At 44.2% G+C, this 18294-nt stretch overlaps 1 protein-coding gene across 1 annotated transcript in view; it reads right to left on the bottom strand.

Annotated features, from left to right (window-relative positions):
- Positions 1-18294, bottom strand: part of CNTNAP2 (contactin associated protein 2) — a 1403550-nt gene that overhangs the window by 182782 nt on the left and 1202474 nt on the right. Inside the window, exon 18 of the mRNA XM_088018399.1 lies at positions 6579-6815. Within this exon, the coding sequence (XP_087874525.1) occupies positions 6579-6815 (237 nt within the window). The remainder of the gene's footprint in view (positions 1-6578; positions 6816-18294) is intronic.

The raw sequence follows: 18294 nt of genomic DNA, 5'->3' as shown, positions 1-18294 counted from the left end.
TATAATATTTTCTATTAATTAATCCCCCCCCCCCCGCCCCGATCCAGTCTTCCAATCTGCTCTAAAAAGACAAGCTGTGGATTTACTCTTCTCGCTGAGCCACGCCCGGAGTCAGGGAGAGGTAGGATTTGTACCATCGTCACAGCGCTGTGGGCAAAGCCGCCTCCTCCCACCCTCCATGAAACCCTCCTGGAGGAGGCATGATAGAAACTCTCTCCTCTAGAGGTCTGCCTTGGACTTGTGTCTAAGGTCTCCAGCAAAAGGCAGTCCTCAACTCTTTGCACGCTCTCCTGGCTCTGGGGATGGGGTTTGTATTAGGAAGGGATGCGGCCATGGCTGGCGTGACCCACGGCTGGCTCTTGACAGGTGTGGATAATGTGCCTCAGGCACTGCACAGGCATGAGCCCTGGGATGCAGAGAGGGTTGCCTCCAACTCCATCCTTCCAGAATCTTTGCATATTCCTCAGCCCATCAGGGTTTAGGCATTGGGCAGTACATTTTCACCTTTAGAATACTATTACTGTGACCATAATTAAGTAGAACTGACATTTTATGACACTGCCATTGTTCCCGAAGTAGCAAAGTGGCAAACCAGTACTCAGAGGTAATTGAAATGATGCCCATTCACATCTGTCTTTTGAAGCTTTTAGGGAAGGATTAAAGAATGGCATGATTTAAGGTCAAAACAAAAACATCAACAAAAAATGTGATTCTCAGGGTGGAATTAAGAAGTGGGTACCATGGAGGCGCCTGGGTGGTTCAGTTGGTTGGGCATCTGACTTTTGATTTCGGCTCAGGTCATGGTCTCAGGGTTGTGAGATCGAACCCCGTGTCAGGCTCTGTGCTCAGTGGGGAGTCTGCTTGAGAGTCTCTCTCTCTCTCTCTCTCCCTCTGCTCCTACCTTAACTCACATACTCTTTCTCTCTCTCAAATAAATAAATCTCTAAAAAAAAAAAAAAAAAAAAGAAGTGGGTATGATGTAATTCTGAAGATGAGGCCAAGTAGAGTTAAACAATTTGCTCAAGGTTACAGGACCCACAATAAGGAAGCTGGATTCAAACCCACATTCAAGTCCATCGTCCATTTTCTACGTAGGGATTGAGTTGGCCATGACCAGGTTCTTCCACTGCATTAATAATACAGATCGTCAAATGTTAGTCAGCGTCAGGAGACTCATAGAAGAGTAAGAGACTTCCCTGGACCACACTGAAGCAGTGTGTGCTCGAGCGACTTTAATGATGCTGGTGCCATCTGTCCACCACTCAGTTGTCCTGGGGCCTTGTTCCCTTTAATTCTGGCCTTTATCTGAGCAACAAACAAGTGACTGTTTGAGAAGTAAACAGAACTCCCTAAACTCAGAAAACAGCTTAAGACTATTTAAAGATATGCATTTTTTCAACTGCAGTTCTGGCTTGGCAGAGGAAGATGAACGTTTTTATAGGGAAAAAAAAGTGCAGACAAGTGAATTGGGGATATTTTTGTGCCTCTTGATAAGGTCTTACTAAGCTTGGTGCAGTGAAGGGATCATAATGAAGAAATGTTTGCGGCAGCCTGGGTGACAGCTAATTCACATCTCCTCCTTTCATCTACTGTAGATTTCCCCGATTTTGTAGCAATAAACCACTGGAATGTTTTGAAAATTTCAATACAGTCAGACTCAACTACACAGTCAAGGCTTTCAGGCACATTAGGTATTAACTGAATGTTTGTTAAAGAAATGAATCAATAAATAAATACAGCTTACATCCAGATGTTCCCACCCCTCCAAAAACAGAAAGGGAAAGTCTTTGTTCAGATCTTGTATTCTAAGAAAATGTTGCGATTAATTCTGCATCCAATAAAATTCTGCTTTTTTACTGGATCGCAGTAACTAACAAGCTTTAAGATCAGGGGTTCTGTTTTCCGTTTTATATCAACCTGCACGAAGGACCAAGCCTTGGCAAGAAACAGTACCGCACAGTGGGGAAGAACATGAATTTTCAGTCAAACAGCCTGCATACAAATCCCAGACCTCCTCCTTTACTGAGGTAAAGTTGCCACACCCATTCTAAGTCTCAGTTTCCTTCTCTGTAAAATGGGGATGATAATAATGGTACCCACCTCAGAGGGTTGTCATGTTATTAGGTGATGTTAACACAATTACAGAGCGTAGCACACTGTCCGGCACATGGTAAGTTCTAGGTAAATGTCAGCTGTCTTCACGGTTAACATGCAGGACTTAAGAGGCACTGAAGATTTTTACTTGCAATTGCATTAGTTTTCAGTGGGCCACCCCTGCAAAGTACCACAAATTGGGTGGCTTAAAACAACAAATTTATTCTTTTACAGTCTTGGGGTGGAAGTTGAAAATTAAGGTGTTATCAGGGCCATGCTTCTGAAGCCTCTAGGGGAGGGTCCCTCCTGGCCCCTTCCAGGTTCCGGTGGCCCAGGCCCAGGTGGCTTGTGGCTGCACCACTTCAATCTCTGCCTCTGTCTTCATGTGGCCTTCTCCCAGTGTGACTGTGTGTCTGTGTCCTAACTTCTCCTTGTAAGGACACTCTCATTGGATTTAGGGCCACCCCAATCCAGTACGACTTCGCCTTAATTACATCTGCAAAGACCATGTTTCCAAACAAAGTCACCTTCTAAGGTTCTGGGTGGACATGAATTTGGGGGAGGTGGACCCTATTTAACCACTATAGCATTTAATTACAAAAATTAAACAAAGACGTTTTTGTAGCCTCCATAGGTCTGTGATTTTGCCTCTTGCTTAAAAACAGAGAGAAGGTACCAAGAGAATTTGCTTCTAATTATGTTGCTAATTTCTGGTTAGAAATAAAAATGAGGTTGATAGTTGTAACATTTTCCAGTGTTTTGGGGTTTGACTAACTAAGAAGAAATAGGCCTAATGAGCAAAAACTATCACTGGCATGGCCAGGCAACTAGCCATTTGGTCCCCAGTGTAGGTCCCCACTACTCCTGGGGATGACACACCAGACCCACAGCTGAGCCTTCCACACAGGCCAGGGTGTTGCTCTGTTTCTAGAGGCTTCCTCAGCCTCAGCCAATGGGCTGCTAAGGAATTCTGCGGTTGAATGGAGCTGTGTCAGCTGAGTTAATCGCCACTGGGCAGTGGACCTGTGAAAAGATGGGCCACCACAGGCTTCTCCGGACCGATGATGTGACTGGCTCTATGGTCTGGTCAGAGGTTTCCAGGCTGCCCTTGTATTCCTTGCAAAACATGAACTTCCCCAGCCAGCGTGCCTATTAATATGCAGGGAGCCCCGGGAGAGCTAACGCCTGAGCTGGTGATAAATCTTTATAGATTCATTTGAAGAAAGGCTCTGGGAGCCTCCTTGATGAGAGACTAGAGGGAGGCAGAAAGATGTTTCTTGCGTATATAGATTTGCTGGCAGGGGACCGTGAGTTAAGGTGCATCCTCTACAAAGCAAAAGAGAGTCATCAGGTGGGACCTGCGTGAGTCCAGCCCTGTCCCCCTGAGCTTAATGAAGTGGCAGCACATGGTAATTTGATTTACAAATGCAACCATATATTCACTCAGAGAGAGAAATAGGGAAAGTAGGTAGGGAGTGTGGAAGGGTAGAGACAGAGATAGATGCTGAGACAGTGTGTGCCCCTGGGGCGTGGGGGACGGAGACTGAGAGAGAGTCGGGGAAGGAGACAGATGGAGATGGAGGCAGTGGGGGCGGAGAGAGGGAAGAGGGAAGGAAATGAGGGAGGGCAGGAAAAGAGAGAGAGGTCGAAACAGAGAATTTAGATAGTGTGTGCCACCATCCCCCTGACGACCTAATGCCAGGGGAGACCCCTGGCCGATTTGCTCCCTTGGGCTATATTGGGTCCTTGCCCGTTCTAGTGTGTGCCTTGCATGTAGCTGAGTGTGACGCAAAGGTCTCAAGGTTTTTATTTTCATACAATTTGGCCCCAACATGGCAATCCCTCCTCCAGTGCTTGCACGAAGGATGAAAAATTGAGCTCTGTTAAATGCACAGAGATGGATTTTTCAAGGCTAATTTATTTTTATGCAATTTTCACCTGAGACACTACTCCATTCCAGATAGTACGGTCAGGTGGTATAGGATCTCTGGTTCATAATTAGACATTTTCTAAGCAGAGACAGTTGATCCTTGAATGCCAGGGGTAAGAACTCTGCCTCTTAGTACTGTTCTTCCCCAAAAGAGGAACAAATGAGGAAGCCAGAGGTAATACGCTATTGTATAAAGAGTAGAAAATATAGTAAAAGAGAAATGAAAGTAAATACTGATGCTTTTACCTCCCCTAGATATGATGGCAGTCAATATTTTGGTGCATTTTCTCATAGTTTGGTTTCCTAATGTGTATGTGTGTGCGTGTGCGTATGTGCACACGCACGTCTCTGATTTTGTGTAAACATGTAATCAAGGTGTCCCTGGTATAGCGGGACCTGCTTCATTCACTTAGCAAAATGGCGTGAACACTTTCCACATCTACAAGCGCAGACCTGTAGGTACTATCGATAGGACGGCCCACGAAGGATCTTCACAAGCTCATTCTTTGGCAGATGACGTGGCTGCTTTTTCTAAGAGGCTGGGTTTTTTGGGTGCAGTCCCGCTACGAGGGTGTGCTCACAGGAGACCCTAGGAGGGTCTCTACCTGGGAGGTGAGACCTAGAACAGAGAGGGCACCTGGCTCGGAGGCCTCACTGGGTAAATCCCTGGCCCAGGAAGGAGCTTGCAGACGAAGCTTTCCTGGACAGCTTCGGGATTCCTTTCAACCAGAACTACCATCATTCTCCCCAAGTCAAGAGGATACTTGTGTGGACTCAGAGGGATGCCCACAAATACTTTCCCAATATGTTTTGCAGTTTTTAATTTTTTTTTTTTTTTTTGTTAAAGCCACGGACTGAGTCAAATGTAAACTCATCCAGGTAAACAGATATTTAGAGAATATTTAGGTGACTTTTGTGTAAACTCTTTGAAATAATGTCAAGGGAAACACACAAGCTTCATTTAACTTTATCTCTAACATTGGCCAAGCTGAAGGGTATATACCCCTGCCTTTCTATTTGTGAATATTGCCCATTAACCCCCGGAAGCTTTGTATGAGCCACTATGTTTAACCCAACTCTACAGGGGTTTTCTTGAGATTGGACCTTCTGTAGTGGAATCTCTCAAGCATTAGGACTGACTTGATTGCGTTCAGACATCTCTTTGGCAATGAAATGACTGCATTAAATGAGCACCGTGCACAATGAATGGTAATTGTGAGACTGTCATTTCTACAAGCGCAAAATTAATGTGTTCTGCAAACCCATCCCATTGTGTGCCACAGGAAAATCCTGGAACCATGTTGTTCCGAGCAGAAAAATGCCCTGTAATAGGGCCGTTAATGTGGTACGATATTATTCAGCAATGGTGTTCCTTTCCACCTCTGTTGTTGTCTCGTGCTCATTCTTCAAGCCCTGCCTGACCTCATTTGTATGCTCATATTGCAGCCTGGCCAGACAGTAGCCTGGATGTACAGAGAATGTTATGGAACAATTCCTCCTTCTGTGTGGCATCTTGTGTGAATAATGTCAGCATAAACCACTCTCCATGTATTCATGAGAGTATGAATAGGCTACTTATGTAAAGCTTCTTATTAAGAGATATACCAGCCATTTACAGGAAACTTGACCCAAATACTATACATTCATTGAGAAAGAGAAGAGCGATTTACATGCATGTCAGTGGTAGCTTAGGAAAAGCCCTGCTCTGCCGCGCTCCATCCCTCTTGTTTACATATGGGAAATGAAACCACGGACCAGTTGAGTGCATTTCTTCCAGTCACGTGGGATCACAGGGTGGATCTTGAATGACAATATGCATATGCATTGGGCTCCCGTAGTCTGCTGATTGGCTCTGCGGAATTTATTAGGGATTAAAGGACTCATCTGAGCCTGAAAGGATGAACTAGTAACAGGTGCTCTAAGCCAGCTGATTAGATGTGGAATCTCACTACGCCTGCCGTTGGGCTAGGACCACTCAGACAGGCATCCCATATAAGGACAGTAATAATGATAGTGACAATAACTGGCCAGACAGGGTTCCCTGTGAGCCCGGCTCGAGCCCAGTCTCTCGACAGCGGCTAGGGGCGGGGTGGGGGTGGGGCGTCTGGACTGCTGGGCTGCCCCGACTGATTCATGGAGCACTCCATCAGTCTGTGAGCACGCCGACCCCTCCTGGCCTCCCTTAGTGGGAGGGTCAGGCCTGAGTCCCCTTTCAGAGGCCCCTTACGTTGTCACTCACATCAAGGTGTGACGTGGCCATTTGCTCTGGAATATTCTAGTCAGTGCACAGTCTGTTGGGATTTGGGTGAAATTCCACACACACACACACACACACACACACACACACACACACACACCCCAGAGCTTCTCTCATCTTAGTGAATGACAGAGCTCAGGGGATGGTTTAGGAGACTTCCTACCTAAGGTGGGAGCAGAATTCTGAACACCTTAGTCTCAGAACAGAGCACACTGGGGACAAATGCAGAATCACAGCATAGATGACCCCGGCGTAAAGAGAGGTGTGAGAACGCCATGGAAACGGGCTCTGCCTTACCTTTGTTGCAAAATGTGCCATCGTAGGCCGTGTGGGAGCAGTCACAGGAGTAGCCGTGGTATTTCTCTAGACACCTGCCTCCGTTCTCACAGTTGGCCCCGTAGCTGGTGCAGTGGCCCGAGCACCCGGATTTGAACCCGGACGTGACCTTCGCTCTTTCCTCCAGGTCCAGCGTCACCCCGTTCATCCTCAGGGAGCGGATGCAGCCGAGGAAGCCTTGCTGGCCCCCGGCGCCACCTGCAAATGACAGAAGGCACAGGGTTCAGACGGAGTAGGCTCTGCTGTGGTCCCCGGGCCCGTTCATCACACCTGGACCCGTGGTGGCAGGGGGCGAGGCTGCGAAGTGCAGCCAGCACTCTCGCTTTCGAGGGGGCCCTGCCTCATAGAAAAGCTCGAAGCTTTTCCCCCTTTGGCCATAATGTCTAATTAAAAGAGGCTGTCTTCGGAGAAGCCATACATTGCTCTCGAAATAAAAATGTTTGGTGATCCACAAAGATTATGTATGCTGTTTCGGAAGTCTAATCTGGTTTCCTAAAGAAGTTTATAGAAATCTCTAGGTTTTGTTGTTGTTGTTGTTCTTTAATCCTATGGCATTCACTTCCATAGCATTAGCTATTGAAAGAAATATACAAAGGCAGAGAAACATGAATATATTAGCATAGTTAACAAGTCAATTAGTTGGAAGGCATAAATCCATTTGAAATGTGACTGTACATCCCGGTTCTTGTCTTAGGAAATACTTCGCTTTGAAGTTCACATGAAGGGTTCCTGGGCGTCTCGTCCAGGGTGGGCAGAAGTTGGAATTGATAATTTTACACAAAAGTCAGCCATACCACATGGATTATCAGCTCAGGTTAGATTTTACTGCTTTTTGTCTAAATGCCATTGCAAGACATACAGCACAACAAGCAAGTTCTCTGTGATTTTTCTAAGTTACAGAGTTAGACGGAGGTTCATGAGCATGAAAATATTAAAATATTCCTAACAAATTTCACAGAAAGATTCATTGGAGCATTATATCACAAGTGAATTTAATTATGTCTAATAATCTTGGCTATGACCTTTTTAAGCAGCTAGTACAGAAGGAGGAACTCAAGTTTATATGCATGTCTGTATGTTAGGGTAACAAACTTTTCTGGAAATTAAATGTGTGGTCGTTAAAATTATTAAAAGAAATATCTGCTGGGGATTTAGCAAAAAATACTGTTAATGAAAGTTACTTTTTTACAGAGGTACTCCACTAAGCACCTTACTTAAATGTTATTCACCCGATTCTCACAACAGCCTGGCGAGGCAGGTATTATCATAATTACCCTCATTGTACAGATGAAGAGGCTGAGGCTTAGGGAAGCTCCGAGGTTTATGCAAGGAGTCATAGCTCCAAAGTGAAAAGTTGTGTTAGTTCCTATTTTGGAGTGTATGGTGTTAAACTCTGTCCCTGTGTTGACTTCAGGGTCAGGGCCTCCACCGATGTACGTTTCCGAGAGAGAGGTTTGGATGTCTTTAAAAATGGAGTGGTCAATAGGTTTGTCAGTGTTTGGGTGAGACCGGTAGCTGGGGATGGATTCTGATCATTTATTCGGGTCCACTGAGAAAAAGCACACAATCGAGCAGACTCATCAGACAGGGCTGGTGGATCAAAGGCTTTAGTCGCAGAGATGGATTCATTTGCTTATGTGTGTAAGTCCTCAGCTATGAAATGGCAGCTGTTATCTTTATAAACCCAAGCCTTGCATTCTCTCGTAGAGTCGTACATAGGTTTGAATGATGATTCTCCAGGGATTATTATTTATTATCAAATAAAATAATTGCATTGAGGATTAATTGAAGGGAGTCCAGTACCCTTTTTGATCAAAGCTATGGGAGAGTGGCTGGCAGAAGAAGCTATTAAAAACAACCACTTTGAAGGATTTCCCATTCTGCAGTCTGCTCATCAGCTCATCTTCGTACACCTCTGTGCTGAAGAGAATTTGGGCCTTTGCTATGATTTGGAAGAATTCCAATCCATTAGTCACTCTTTGTGTGTTAAAATTTCAATTTGGCATCTATCATTTTAGTGACTATGGCTTTTGCTCTTGCAATAAGGACTTTCCAAAGGGCCTTCTGTTCAATAAACCCCCAGCCCTTTATGTTTTTGTCACTAGTCAATTAAAACAATTATATCCTACCAAAATACGCTGAAATTTTTAAATCATTGTTTTTAGATATCTTCCGCTCCCTCTTTTTCCCTATTATAAATACAATAGTTTTTCATTGTGGAAACCATAAACACACTGATAAGCAAAATGAAAAAATCTCTAATGCTATGCAGATATAACTACTTTTACTTTCAGTAAACAGCTTTTTCTACTTTTTCTACCAGATTTTATTTATTTATTTGACAGAGAGAGAGTACAAGCAGGGGGTGCGGCAGGTGGGGGGAGAGGGAGAAGCAGACTCCCCGCTGAGCAGGGAGCCCAACGACCTGGGGCCCTATCCCAGGACCTCAGGATCATGACCTGAGCCGAAGGCAGATGCTTAATGACTGAGCCACCCAGGCGCCCCTGAAGAAGAGATTTTTAAAAGACTAAGTAAAGGTTAATAAGACAAAAAGCCTGAAGATTTTAAAAGGTCCAATTGGCAGAGCAAATAAATCAAGGTTAGATCATATTTTTACTATATCGTTAAGGCAAACAGATTTTTGCACTTGATTATGTATATAGGCCTCATTCTACAAGGGGTTAGAGGGGGTAGTTTTTTCTGCCTGTCTTTGATTCTTTCTGGTCTTGGTCTTCCTGAGGCTCTACACCTCTCAGACTTCCTTCCTGCCTCTGGGTCTGTATATCTCTCCTGCCAGCACTGTGTGGCTGTTCAGGGTTAGTTGTGTGGCTTTCCTCAAGGCCCCTCATCTCCCTCAACATCAGGTTTTCCTATCCATATAAAGGGGGTCTGAATTAGATTCTGTCTCCGGTTTCTTCCAGCTCTAAATTAGTCTGGTTCAAGATGTACAACTTCTCCCTCTGTGCTTACGTGTCTCTGTCTCTATATTTCAGTAAATTACTCTCAATTTCTCCTAAATCTACTTCTCTGCACTATTGCCTGACCCTCCCTCCTCCACTCCTTCTGTTAATTGACCATAAAATATGACTGTGGTCTAATTTTTAGTTGTTGCATTCATTAAATAAAGTTTTGTACTCCCTTTTCTTAATTTATAAAGCAGGTAAATGGCATTTCATTTTTTTCTCTATAAAAGAAAACTAAATAAATTATGCTCTTTTCTTACTGAGATGGCCTCTGATTTATTAAATGGGTCAGTGAGCTGGAAAGTACTTTTACTGATTTAGTCGGAATGAAGAAAAATCTTTTGTCCTGAAAATGGTCATAATATGTTATGCAAAAGATGTTAATGCACTAGAACTGGTGATAATTACTTGAGTTCAACTCATGTGCTCTATAGAAATCCTTCTCGGTGACAAATGTCACAAGTGTAAATTGTAGGTCTGCAAGCAAAAATGCTGCTTCACCTTTGCTAATTAAAAAATCAACACATTGTCTTTGGAGAGAGTCCCCTGCCATGCAGGGCTCCACACGCATTAGTCAGACCCGTGATAATTATCCAAGGTGAGATGTGGGTTTCATTTGTAAATCATTTTTCATGGGAAATGCTCTTCAAGTATTGCAATTAAAGATTAATTATGAGAAGGCTGTATCTACCCATAATGAATAATACAACCACCGAATGCACAGAAGATTGGGGCAAAAGAATCAGGTATTAAATTAAACAAAACAAGTGAAAATAATGATCAAGAGGACTCCTAAAACACACAGTGTCCTCAAACACAGAGCTTAGTCATTTTCTAAGGAGCTAAGTGGGATTCCAGAGTACCTTTGCCCAGAGAGACTGGCCATTCATTCACCACAGAAAGGAATCACACCAAAGCTTACACATGTGACATCTAATGCAACCATTCAATAATTATTTATTTCATGTCTGTTATGAGCCAGACCTTGTCTAGACGTTTAGAAGGTCTTTAGAGAGTCTTTGCCCGTGTACAGCTTATATTCTTGCAGAGGAAAAGGGAGAATCTAATAATAAACTCAATAAGCAGGTGAAGTCCATCCTGTGTTAGAAGGTTATGTGCACTATGAGAAGAAGTCAGGTGGGGTTAAGTGGGCTCAGGAGTGGGAGCGGTCTGGGGGCGGTCATAGGATAGATCCCACTGAAAGGCGGATGGAAAGACTACCCAAGAGCATATCCCTGGGAAGAGGGCTTCAGGATAAAGAGGCAAGGGGGGAGCTGCCTGCAGGTGGAGGAGGCAGGTAGGGAGGGGAAAGAGGAGTAAGATGGGGAGTTGCTGCAGGGTGCTCACAAACGCAAAGCCACTGACCAGTTCATGTGTGCCAGGTGCTGGGAAAGGCCGGGCTAAAAAGACAGAGGAGACCTACTTCTTGCCTTCAGGTTAATGCAAATGTACTAACAGTACACTATGGTGCTAGGCGCAGTGTGACCCACAAGAAGCAGCGAACAGGGGTGAGGAATGCGTGAGCGGTGGTCACAAAGATCTACTTTTGTATGTTGGCTTTGCTGCTCACCACCTGGGTGATCATCCCAGCTCCTCTCAGACCTCAGTCTGTCTGTGAAATTAGCACAACAATATGCACCTTGCAAGGTCATATTAATAACAGGTGATAATATATCTCTGCGGTAATGCTCAGTTAATGGTAGCTGCCATTATTACTATTACTTGTTGTCAACAAAATTCTACAGAAGTACAGACTTGGAATAAATTAAATATGGCTGAGATGAGGGTACTCGTGTCCCAGAGGTATCATGAGTGTTAGGGAATGCATTGTGCTGCCCCCTAAATTCCTCTGTTGAAGACTAACCCCCAGTGTGACTGTATATCAAGCCTTGAGAGAGGTATCTGAGGTTAAATGAGGTCCTGAGGGTGGCCTCTAATGTAATAGGCCTGGTGTTCTTCGTAAGAGGAAGAGACACCAGGGATGTGTGTACACAGAAAAATGGCCGTGTGAGGTCACAGCGAGAAGCAGCGGTCTACAAGGCTAGGAGTGTGGCCTCAGGAGAAACCAACCCTGGCATCTTGATCATGGACTTCTGGCTTCCAGAACTGTGAGAAGTCAATTTCTGTTGGTGGTATTTTGTGATGGCAGCCTGAGCAGGCTAATACAAGGAGTGAAGGGTTGACATTGAGCATGGGCTGGAACAGGCCTGCCTGAGGCAATGCCTTTTTTAACTGCACTCTTTTCCTGGAAGGTATGGGATTAGGTTGGCTGTTTCTCTTTCTTGTCTGCTGTATGGAACCGTTTCTGGATTTGGGGAGCTACAAGCTGGCTTGAAGGCCCTGAACCTCTGATGGTATAAAAGACTGGTGGGAAGGAGAACCATGACTCATCTGTGTCCAGGTGACCCACGCAGACCATTCCTGGCCTGTGCAGGTGAGCGGGCACACACAACGATGTGCTTGGGTAGGCTGGGCCTCCCTAGCTGTAGATGCTGCACCTGCTGTATCTCCTGTTCGATATGTTACCATGGAATTTTAGGTCTTGACTGTCATCCTGAACCCATAAAAAACACCCCTGCAGTACAGGTGTGTAAAATAAAACCTCATCATCTGGTTAAGATGAGAACCTCAGAATGGCAAAGATTTTTCAGTAGTTGGGGGAGTTAAAGGATGTTGGATCACATTATTCGGTGCAGCTGAATGACTGACAAGTACTGATCAGGGATGCCTATGTCAGCTAGATATCGGAGGGCATACATGAAAAAGCTTTTACATACTCAGAGAGCTGGGGTCTGGAGAATTGCTTTCTCCGATAATGCTCATGAGTGCTCATTCATAACTTCATTCAATAGAATAGATTTTTTTTAAAGTTCATTATCACTGCATGGATTTTCTTATGTCCTCAGAGCAAAGGACACACAGAATCTGTGAATCCAAACTATTGAAACTAGAAGTAGACTTCAAAATAGAGGCTGAGGTAATACTGGGTTTCTGATAGCACAGAACACTCCTATGCGTCTCAACGTGAATTGCTCTGTGATGGGGATTCTGGAGGCCATGGTGGCAGGGCAAGCATAATAAATGACCAGCTATTTCAGAAGCTAGCATTAACTGAATACTAGCTGCACCAGGGACTGTTCCAAACTTTATATGTTCTAACTCTCAGAGATAATTATTATTATTATCTTCCCTTTACAGGTGAAGAAGAGTGGACCAAGAGAGTGGATTTGCCCAGTGTTCCACAGCCAGGAAGTGGCCATTGACCATAATTCCCTCCCAGGCTATCAGGCTATTAAACCTACACTCTCGCTATAGCTGCCACCTTGATTTTCCAGGCTTGCCTCATTGAGACTCTTCTCTGACATATAGGATGTTTCTAGGCCTTGCTGTGCTTAAAGTGGAAAATGCCGACAGAATGATTAATATCTGAGCTAAGTCATTCACCCTTGGCAGAATTCTGTCCCTGGAGCCATAAGGATGGCTGTTCAGAGACAGGAATACATATGCCCAAACTGATCTTGAGGTCAACAGAGAGGAGACACTTCTTTGATGCTATTATTGAAATGATATTATTTCTTGGTGCAAAAGCTTAACTGCAAACTTTACAATCAAAGCAGTTACCGGGCTTAGCCCTGCATGGTGGGTGGTTGGTCATCCCCTACATCTGGTGAGACGGTGCTGTTTCAGAGGGTGGCTCTCTGCGGTGAGTCTCACGGTTCCAAGTCCCTTACAGAAGTGGAGGCAGAGAGAGAAGACAGTGCTAAACCACCAAATCCTAGGCTGATCCAAACGTTAAAGTATAAACAGTCCCTTAGCAGATTTCAGATTTCACCGCAAACCCAAATTTCAAATCCACCAGCTGGGAACTCTGCCTAAATATTTCTTTTACAAATATCTGTACGTTATTGCTCTTATTATGTGTCCCACTGGTGACTCCTGCTCATCTTTGGAACAAAATAAGCATCTTCTTTCTGTTGATTTTAACATATCCTGTGTACTCTCTCTGACACACACACACACACACACACACACACACACACCACGCGAAGTCAGGAACCTGACCCAGGCGGATTCGCCTCTCTCCCGGTCTTCCTTATCAGTCTTCACGTCTTTATTATATAACAGCCAGATCCAGTCTCCTTCATCCAGAGTCAAGAACCCCCAGTGCTGCTTCTACCTGTCACCTCATTCTCCCACTCTCAGACTGCAGATTCAAAACAAGCCGCTGCAGATGTAGTCCCAGGTCAAGGCTGGATTTGTGGATCTGGGAGGGATCAGCATGGCTCTGATCACCAGCCTTGCAGGATGCAGGGGCTTTCCAAGACACGAGGGTGGAGGAAAAGAAGAGGAGCTTGGGGATGGAGAGGGAGGGGAAGAGAGGAGGTAGCAGAGAGGCTAGGAACGGAATACGGCACGTTTTGAGGTCAGGATTGCAAGGAGGGCATAGTTATGAACGTTAAATAATACCAGAAGGTCAAGGAAAACAGGTAAACAGCGAAAGGCTATATGATCTTATTATTTTGCTGTAGCAGCCAGGGAACGCATAGGGGGAGCGCAGCTTTAGTGGGTAAAGAATCTACACCACTGGTTTAAGACTCAATTACTGCAGAAGCTGGGTGTCCCTGTCTGGCTGGGAGGGAGGCATTTTGAAGTGTGTGTGGGGACACGAGAGACACCTGGAGGTAGGAACAGGAAGGGGTTGAGGTGGATGGAAACTAGCAGTTCCACACCCTGAGAGGAGAGTTTTCTCCTCACCCTTAACTCTCCTTGAGGAGCACAGCCCAGGGCATGAGCATTAGCTTCTCCCCTCAGGCAGACAAGACAGGAGAATGCATTTTGTAATCTCAAGGGAAGGAACAGGAGCTTGGAGGGAAAAATGGCAAGGTCTCTGTGGAAAGCCAACACGACAAAGGAAGGACTCCTGTGTCAGGAGGGGTGGAACTGAGGGAAGCAGGCCCACAGGACCCAACATAATTGACATCGTCATTTCTGGGCTGACATGAAACAGCGGCAAGATCAGCCTAATGATTCCTCCATGGTATTGGAAACATGGGGTGGTGACAAACTATGATGAAGAAGGATTGGTTGTAGATGTTGAGAATTAAGAAACCATAATTGCTGAAATAAAGACTTCCAAGGAGGGGTTGAAGAACAGACCAGATAGAGCAGAAGAATATTTTAGGGGGTTGAAATATTGGGTCTGTAAACCCTCCCCAAAGGTGACAGGAAAGGCTAAAGAGGTCCCATAAGAGACTCTTAATCTCAGGAGACAAACTGAGGGTTGCTGGAGTGGTGGGGCGTGGGAGGGTTGGGGTGGCGGGGTGATGGACATTGGGGAGGGTATGTGCTATGGTGAGCGCTGTGTGTTGTGTAAGACTGATGAATCACAGACCCGTACCCCTGAAACAAAAAAAACATTATATGTTTAAAAAAGAGAATGAGGGAAAAGTTAAGAACTAAAGTTAGTAACTTCGTAAGAAGAGAGTAACTCGGGGGAAGGAACTATTTGAAGAAATAACGACTCAGAATATTCTAGAATAAATATTAAACTTCAGAATGAAGAGCCTCCAAAAATACTAAACAGAGTAGATAAGAAAAAAACCCCACACCTATACCTATGCTGTGATTCTTAACCCGAGGCCCCAAATTTCAGGTGTTCATCTACAGGAGTCTGGAGGCTGGAGAACGGGATGGGAAACACCTTCCGTGTTCAAAATTTTCACTAGTGTCTAAATGAAATTTAGCATTTTCTTCAGTTAGGACCATAGGGAAAATCGCAGCAGGATTAGCAGCATCTGTGACACGGCTGCTGACAGAAAATCATAGATGTATTCCTATTACATTATAGTTACAGATTTTTTGAAGTATCATTTATGGTCATGATGAACTTGAACTCAAGGTAATTATTAGACCTGATGCTAGCCAGGTCTTGTTATTTATAGCACTTGTATTACTATTGTATCATTAATTTGCTGTTTTAAATGTTTGACAACTTTATTTCAATATATTTGGTTTCTTTTGTAACTTGGCATATTTTATGTTATTCATATAAAACATCATTCTGAGAAGAGGGACACAGGCTTTAGCAGACCAGCCCCCAAAAGGCTAGGGGTGCTGCATTACAGTTAAGAAACACTAAAGGAGAAGAAACAGAAGTCCAGTAATAAGGATGTAACTCGTGTCTAACTTCTCAATAGCAATGCTGCCAAATAAAAGACAGTCTCTTGAGAGCGTTGACTTAAATATGGCGACCAGTGAAGATATCTGTAAACATGTGAGTCCTGGAAGGATTCACCTATGCAGTCTTTCTTAGACAAAATTGCCCTCGAGTAAAAGGGGAAATGAATCCAAGAGGTAATAAGATATGGGAAATAAGAGTAGGTAAAGAGAAAAACTTAGTAAATGCGATTAAAATAAGTACGCAATTAAAACTATAAATGCTATCACCACAGCAGGCCGTAAGGTGGGGAAGGAGGTCAGAGTGTTCTTGTTTTTTTGTCTCATTCAGAACAGAGACACTGATTTGTTTTTGTGGATGATAGGGGAAAAAAAGCATAAGTATGAGTCTTATAAGTTAGGAATAGCCACCAGAGGAATGAAAGTATAGATGTGTAACTTTCAAATCAGTAGAGTAATGGTTTAGTTCAATCAATGTCAAGTAGATGGGGGTGAGTGGGAGGGCAAACAAGTAAACAAAACACAGTACGTCGAAAACATAGGTAAAATGGCAGAAATCGTCCCTGAAATAACCCTCGTTACGATAAATGAAGAAAAAGAGATTCTCAAATTAGATTTTTACGAGATTCAGCGTTAGGATATCTGAGATACTTTTAAATGAAAGGGTACAAACGCCTGTACAAAACACCGGAAAAATATTAATTACAACAGGGACACTGCAGTAGTTTGAAGAACAGAGATCAAGCTGTGGGATGGAAAACATCCTAAGGAATAAAGATACAATACATCGGAAAGGTCATGGACACATTTAACTAGGCAAATGGCCTCAAATTATACAGAGCTACCTATGATAGGTTACTGACAGAAATAGAGAATTCAAACAATTAAGCTTGAAGTTTATACTCAGAAACTGATGAGGTAAGCAGTACTTGCTGAAATTAAGTATGTATATACCCTAGGATTCAGTAATTCTCCTGGACACACACACACACACACACAGAGGAGGAACCCTCAAGCAACAGGGAGACGTGCATAAACATTCACGGAATGGTGTGGTAGCAGAGTTTGGGGAATTCAGGTATTCATCTTTAGAGGACGGAATAAATAAAGTGTCAGTGTACACATAATGGAACACTATACACACAGAATTCACAGAGCTATACAAATACATCTTAAAAACATAAGGCTGAGTGAAAGAGTAAGAAACAGATGAGATTTGTAGTACAATATCATTTGTATAAATTATGACACGTGAAAGGCAATACTATGAAGTTTCCAGAACATACATATATTTTGAACAGATATATAGAGAGTGGGGCTGGGAGGCCATACATAAAATACACTCGAGTGGGTGCCGGCGATGGGGAGAGAATGGAGTTGAGAATTGGGAAGAAAGATGAAACCTAAGAAAGTGAAATTAAAATGAACGAGGAACACCACCAGGATGTGACGACGGGACCAGGAGGTGAAGAGTGGGCCCCGGGCGATCCCGCCCAGCGGGACCGCGACAGCGGAGCCGATGGAGGAAGGGAGGGCAGAATGAGGCATCAATGGGGCAACTGTGCTGGCTCAGGCTAGTGAACTGGGGTGTTGTCTCGCGTCCTCAGGGAATCATGGGGGTGGGTGGGCGGTGGGGCTGTGAGCACCCATCCCTTCCCCAATATTTGTATCATGATACTAATCTCTTTTATTAGAATCTTTTTCTGTGTGACAGTTGTCATTTATTCTCATGAACTTTAGTTCAGTCCTTACTGAAAGAATCAAAAATATATATGTGAAATGGCAAATCTCTTGAAAAAACTCTTCCACGCTGACGGCAAACCAGGTGCCTTTACATTAAAACAGCTTCTCTGGATCAGACTGAGCCGGGGGTCATGAGAAAACTGGGGTGAAGACCACAGAGTCCCTGAAGAGGCACATGAGCTATTGCACACAGAAGGGGAACAATTGGACTGGCTCTTTCCTTAGGTCCGAAATCTCTCTAAACGCATCCGCACACGTGACCTCTGCCTGAGGAAAGTGGCTCAGCACCTGGAAAACAGGCCATTAACCGGCTACCTTGTGAAGTTCCAGAAGAGGTTAAGAGTACACTGTCCATCTGCTTACCTTGGGAGTGTAAGAAAACAAGGTAAAAATAGTGGCTATCACCACTTACTTAAAATGTTAAAACTCTAACTGTAAAATCGAAAGCCGGGATTGTAAAAGCTAATAAGATTTGTCCACTAAAGGGCCAGGGTAGGAAAACATATGGTGGCTGCTAGTGGGTGACTTCACCTGTGGTGGGGCGGGGCAGAGGCTGTTCTACTGAGAGGAGCAGAAACTCAGACGTGGCCTGCAGGCGGAAGCTGGTGGAAGGTGCAGTTGGACTAAGACAAGAGTAAGTGTCAGTGATCCTCATGGTGAGCAGCTGTGAGGGCCCATGGAGGAGCTTCTGTGTTCTGTTTGCCCTTTTGCTTCGTAGACAGTTTGTTGATTTCATCTAGTGATATGTATACGAGATCTTACCTAGCAAATCATTTTATTTTTATTATTTTTAC

Source organism: Eumetopias jubatus, unplaced genomic scaffold (assembly GCF_037043125.1).
Source record: "Eumetopias jubatus isolate StellerSeaLion01/CBP00866 unplaced genomic scaffold, mEumJub1_p1.0 scaffold_14, whole genome shotgun sequence".
Taxonomy (NCBI): domain Eukaryota; kingdom Metazoa; phylum Chordata; class Mammalia; order Carnivora; family Otariidae; genus Eumetopias; species Eumetopias jubatus.
The sequence above is the reverse complement of the archived record's forward strand: the minus strand, read 5'-3'. Positions and strand labels throughout refer to the sequence as shown.